The 5,891-nt window shown below is 45.3% G+C and overlaps 1 protein-coding gene across 1 annotated transcript; it reads right to left on the bottom strand.

Annotated features, from left to right (window-relative positions):
• Nucleotides 1-384: 384 nt before the first annotated feature.
• On the bottom strand, nt 385-5,891 carry dnase1 (deoxyribonuclease I). The gene is made up of 5 exons (XM_052503549.1): nt 5,714-5,891; nt 3,130-3,271; nt 2,536-2,624; nt 2,336-2,422; nt 385-607 (listed from the first exon to the last, which is right to left on the bottom strand). The coding sequence occupies exons 2-5, from the start codon at nt 3,268-3,270 to the stop codon at nt 400-402; spliced, it is 525 nt and encodes a 174-aa protein (XP_052359509.1). The 5' UTR covers nt 3,271; nt 5,714-5,891; the 3' UTR covers nt 385-399.

Below are 5,891 nucleotides of genomic sequence, written 5' to 3'. Positions count from 1 at the left end.
CTGACTGCATCAACAGGACTAATGGACTGACTGTATCAACAGGACTAATGGACTGACTGTATCAACAGGACTAATGGACTGACTGTATCAACAGGACTAATGGACTGACTGTATCAACAGGACTAATGGACTAATGGACTGACTGTATCAACAGGACTAATGGACTGACTGTATCAACAGGACTAATGGACTGACTGTATCAACAGGACTAATGGACTGACTGTAACAACAGGACTAATGGACTGACTGTAACAACAGGACTAATGGACTGACTGTAACAACAGGACTAATGGACTGACTGTATCAACAGGACTAATGTACTAATGGACTCTCTAACTCTCCCTCTCTCTCTCTCTCTCTCTCTCACTCTCACACACACACTGAATCTCTCTCTCCCTCTCATTCCCCCTCTCCCTCCCCACTCTCTCCCCCATCACCATCCCCCTCCCCCTCCCACCTCTCCCCATCACCCCCCCCCCATCCCCTTCTACCTGTGTAGTTCGAGGAGAACATGACAATGAAGGGCTCTCTGATGAAGGTATCTGTACCGCAGGGCTCACAGCCGTCATCGTACATGTAGTTCTTAGCCACAGAGACCGTCTCCTCTCTATCATATAACAGGACAAACACACACTTTAGGAGATGGTTTCAGTGTTTAGTGCAGCACAGAACCTGTACAGATAAGAGGTACAGTGCCTTGCGAAAGTATTCGGCCCCCTTGAACTTTGCAACCTTTTGCCACATTTCAGGCTTCAAACATAAAGATATAAAACTGTATTTTTTTGTGAAGAATCAACAACAAGTGGGACACAATCATGAAGTGGAACGACATTTATTGGATATTTCAAACTTTTTTAACAAATCAAAAACTGAAAAATTGGGCGTGCAAAATTATTCAGCCCCTTTACTTTCAGTGCAGCAAACTCTCTCCAGAAGTTCAGTGAGGATCTCTGAATGATCCAATGTTGACCTAAATGACTAATGATGATAAATACAATCCACCTGTGTGTAATCAAGTCTCCGTATAAATGCACCTGCACTGTGATAGTCTCAGAGGTCCGTTAAAAGCGCAGAGAGCATCATGAAGAACAAGGAACACACCAAGCAGGTCCGAGATACTGTTGTGAAGAAGTTTAAAGCCGGATTTGGATACAAAAAGATTTCCCAAGCTTTAAACATCCCAAGGAGCACTGTGCAAGCGATAATATTGAAATGGAAGTATCAGACCACTGCAAATCTACCAAGACCTGGCCGTCCCTCTAAACTTTCAGCTCATACAAGGAGAAGACTGATCAGAGATGCAGCCAAGAGGCCCATGATCACTCTGGATGAACTGCAGAGATCTACAGCTGAGGTGGGAGACTCTGTCCATAGGACAACAATCAGTCGTATATTGCACAAATCTGGCCTTTATGGAAGAGTGGCAAGAAGAAAGCCATTTCTTAAAGATATCCATAAAAAGTGTTGTTTAAAGTTTGCCACAAGCCACCTGGGAGACACACCAAACATGTGGAAGAAGGTGCTCTGGTCAAATGAAACCAAAATGTAACTTTTTGGCAACAATGCAAAACGTTATGTTTGGCGGAATAGCAACACAGCTCATCACCCTGAACCTACCACCCCCACTGTCAAACATGGTGGTGGCAGCATCATGGTTTGGGCCTGCTTTTCTTCAGCAGGGACAGGGAAGATGGTTAAAATTGATGGGAAGATGGATGGAGCCAAATACAGGACCATTCTGGAAGAAAACCTGATGGAGTCTGCAAAAGACCTGAGACTGGGACGGAGATTTGTCTTCCAACAAGACAATGATCCAAAACATAAAGCAAAATCTACAATGGAATGGTTCAAAAATAAACATATTCAGGTGTTAGAATGGCCAAGTCAAAGTCCAGACCTGAATCCAATCGAGAATCTGTGGAAAGAACTGAAAACTGCTGTTCACAAATGCTCTCCATCCAACCTCACTGAGCTCGAGCTGTTTTGCAAGGAGGAATGGGAAAAAATTTCAGTCTCTCGATGTGCAAAACTGATAGAGACATACCCCAAGCGACTTACAGCTGTAATCGCAGCAAAAGGTGGAGCTACAAAGTATTTACTTAAGGGGGTTGAATAATTTTGCACGCCCAATTTTTCCGTTTTTGATTTGTTAAAAAAGTTTGAAATATCCAATAAATGTCGTTCCACTTCATGATTGTGTCCCACTTATTGTTGATTCTTCACAAAAAAATAGAGTTTTATATCTTTATGTTTGAAGCCTGAAATGTGGCAAAAGGTCGCAAAGTTCAAGGGGGCCGAATACATTCGCAAGGCACTGTATATCTCTGTATATTACCTGTACAGGTAGAGGTATCTCTCTGTGTAAGTACTGCGGCCCAGTTCCTCGCTGACAATGTGACTGTACCTATAGGGAGACAAGCCTCTGACAACAAAGAAATATAGTTATTAGACAACACACATTACAAGTCTTTATATCGGAGGGGCTGTCATTGGTTAGTGGATGTAATATTGTTTCAGGGCTGTGATTGGTCTTACTTGTTGACGTGATGCATCAGTTTGTTGGTTGCTGATAGGTCAGTGTCTCTTACTTCCTGGATCAGCACGATATCATAACGGTGCACTATCTAATACATTTAAAAAATCATCATATAAATGAATAACAACTAAGGTTCCCGGACACAGCCTGGTCTGGGACTAAGAAGTACTTTCAGATGGAGAATCTACAATCCCTTTTACTCCCAAGATGTTATGAGATAAAGTGTTACATTGTGATGTCATGAGATAAAACGTTACATTGTGATGTCATGAGATAAAACGTTACATTATGATGTCATGAGATAAAACGTTACATTGTGATGTCATGAGATAAAACGTTACATTGTGATGTCATGAGATAAAACGTTACATTATGATGTCATGAGATAAAACGTTACATTGTGATGTCATGAGATAAAACGTTACATTGTGATGTCATGAGATAAAACGTTACATTGTGATGTCATGAGATAAAACGTTACATTATGATGTCATGAGATAAAACGTTACATTATGATGTCATGAAATAAAACGTTACATTGTGATGTTATGAGATAAAGTGTTACAATGTGATGTTATGAGATAAAGCTCTACCTGGGTGATGATGTCCATGAGGGTTGAGTTGGAGGACTTCTTGTCTCCGAATGTCTTGATGTTGAAGGCTCCTAGCAGCAGACAGCCTCCCAGCGGCACCAGGGCCAATAGGAACAGCACTAACAGACAGGCTACACGCATTCTAGGGGTCAGGGGTTAGAGGTCAGATATTACAGGCCACACACACGTCCTGGAGGTCAGGGATTAGAGGTCAGATATTACAGGCCACACACATCCTGGAGGTCAGGGATTAGAGGTTAGATATGGGGTTATATCCTGCCTGTTTGGCCCTGTCCTGGGGTATCGCAGTAGTTTATGTGTCGGGGGCTAGGGGCAGTCTGTTATATCTGGAGTACTTTTCCTGTCTTATCCGGTATCCTGTGTGAATTTAAGTACGCTCTCTCTAATTATTTCTTTCTCTCTTTCTTTCTCTCTCGGAGGCCCTGAGCCCTAGGACCATGCCTCAGGACTACCTGACATGATGACTCCTTACTGTCCTCAGTCCACCTGGCCATGCTGCTGCTCCAGTTTCAACTGTTCTGCCTTATTATTATTCGACCATGCTGGTCATTTATGAACATTTGAACATCTTGGTCATGTTCTGTTATAATCTCCACCCGGCACAGCCAGAAGAGGACTGGCCACCCCACATAGCCTGGTTCCTCTCGAGGTTTCTTCCTAGGTTTTGGCCTTTCTAGGGAGTTTTTCCGAGCCACCGTGCTTCGACACCTGCATTGCTTGCTGTTTGGGGTTTTAGGCTGGGTTTCTGTACAGCACTTTGAGATATAAGCCGATGTACGAAGGGCTCTATAAATACATTTGACAGGAACTAATGGGGATCCGTAATAAACCCCAGGAAGAGTAGCTGCTGCCTTGGCAGGAACTAATGGGGATCCATAATAAACCCCAGGAAGAGTAGCTGCTGCCTTGACAGGAACTAATGGGGATCCATAATAAACCCCAGGAAGAGTAGCTGCTGCCTTGGCAGGAACTAATGGGGATCCATAATAAACCCCAGGAAGAGTAGCTGCTGCCTTGGCAGGAACTAATGGAGATCCATAATAAACCCCAGGAAGAGTAGCTGCTGCCTTGATAGGAACTAATGGGGATCCGTAATAAACCCCAGGAAGAGTAGCTGCTGCCTTGACAGGAACTAATGGGGATCCATAATAAACCCCAGGAAGAGTAGCTGCTGCCTTGACAGGAACTAATGGGGATCCATAATAAACCCCGGAAGAGTAGCTGCTGCCTTGGCAGGAACTAATGGGGATCCATAATAAACCCCAGGTGGAGTAGCTGCTGCCTTGGCAGGAACTAATGGGGATCCATAATAAACCCCAGGTGGAGTAGCTGCTGCCTTGGCAGGAACTAATGGGGATCCATAATAAACCCCAGGAAGAGTAGCTGCTGCCTTGGCAGGAACTAATGGGGATCCATAATAAACCCCAGGAAGAGTAGCTGCTGCCTTGGCAGGAACTAATGGGGATCCATAATAAACCCCAGGAAGAGTAGCTGCTGCCTTGGCAGGAACTAATGGGGATCCATAATAAACCCCAGGAAGAGTAGCTGCTGCCCTGGCAGGAACTAATGGGGATCCATAATAAACCCCAGGAAGAGTAGCTGCTGCCTTGGCAGGAACTAATGGGGATCCATAATAAACCCCAGGAAGAGTAGCTGCTGCCTTGGCAGGAACTAATGGGGATCCGTAATAAACCCCAGGAAGAGTAGCTGCTGCCTTGGCAGGAACTAATGGGGATCCGTAATAAACCCCAGGAAGAGTAGCTGCTGCCCTGGCAGGAACTAATGGGGATCCATAATAAACCCCAGGAAGAGTAGCTGCTGCCTTGGCAGGAACTAATGGGGATCCGTAATAAACCCCAGGAAGAGTAGCTGCTGCCCTGGCAGGAACTAATGGGGATCCATAATAAACCCCAGGAAGAGTAGCTGCTGCCTTGGCAGGAACTAATAGGGATCCTTAATAAACCCCAGGAAGAGTAGCTGCTGCCCTGGCAGGAACTAATGGGGATCCATAATAAACCCCAGGAAGAGTAGCTGCTGCCTTGGCAGGAACTAATGGGGATCCGTAATAAACCCCAGGAAGAGTAGCTGCTGCCTTGGCAGGAACTAATGGGGATCCATAATAAACCCCAGGAAGAGTAGCTGCTGCCTTGGCAGGAACTAATGGGGATCCATAATAAACCCCAGGAAGAGTAGCTGCTGCCTTGGCAGGAACTAATGGGGATCCGTAATAAACCCCAGGAAGAGTAGCTGCTGCCTTGGCAGGAACTAATGGGGATCCATAATAAACCCCAGGAAGAGTAGCTGCTGCCTTGGCAGGAACTAATGGGGATCCATAATAAACCCCAGGAAGAGTAGCTGCTGCCTTGGCAGGAACTAATGGGGATCCATAATAAACCCCAGGAAGAGTAGCTGCTGCCTTGGCAGGAACTAATGGGGATCCATAATAAACCCCAGGAAGAGTAGCTGCTGCCTTGGCAGGAACTAATGCTGATCCCTAATAAATACAAATACACATTTGGGACATAAGCATAGTGTAAACGAAACATGAAGAAGAGCAACTTACCTGCTTGTGTTGGTTGGTTGAATGTAGTGTGGGTCCACTGTGGGTCTGAAGGGAGAGGAAGCCTGCTATTATGGAGAGAGGACAGAGCCCTCTGTGTGTCCGTTCTAACAGTCTACTGTAGTGCCTTTGACACAGAAGTCCCCCTCCCCCATCGGCTTACATTCACCTGGGCTGGAGG

This window comes from Oncorhynchus keta, unplaced genomic scaffold (assembly GCF_023373465.1).
Source record: "Oncorhynchus keta strain PuntledgeMale-10-30-2019 unplaced genomic scaffold, Oket_V2 Un_contig_17448_pilon_pilon, whole genome shotgun sequence".
Lineage (NCBI taxonomy): Eukaryota > Metazoa > Chordata > Actinopteri > Salmoniformes > Salmonidae > Oncorhynchus > Oncorhynchus keta.
The sequence above is the reverse complement of the archived record's forward strand: the minus strand, read 5'-3'. Positions and strand labels throughout refer to the sequence as shown.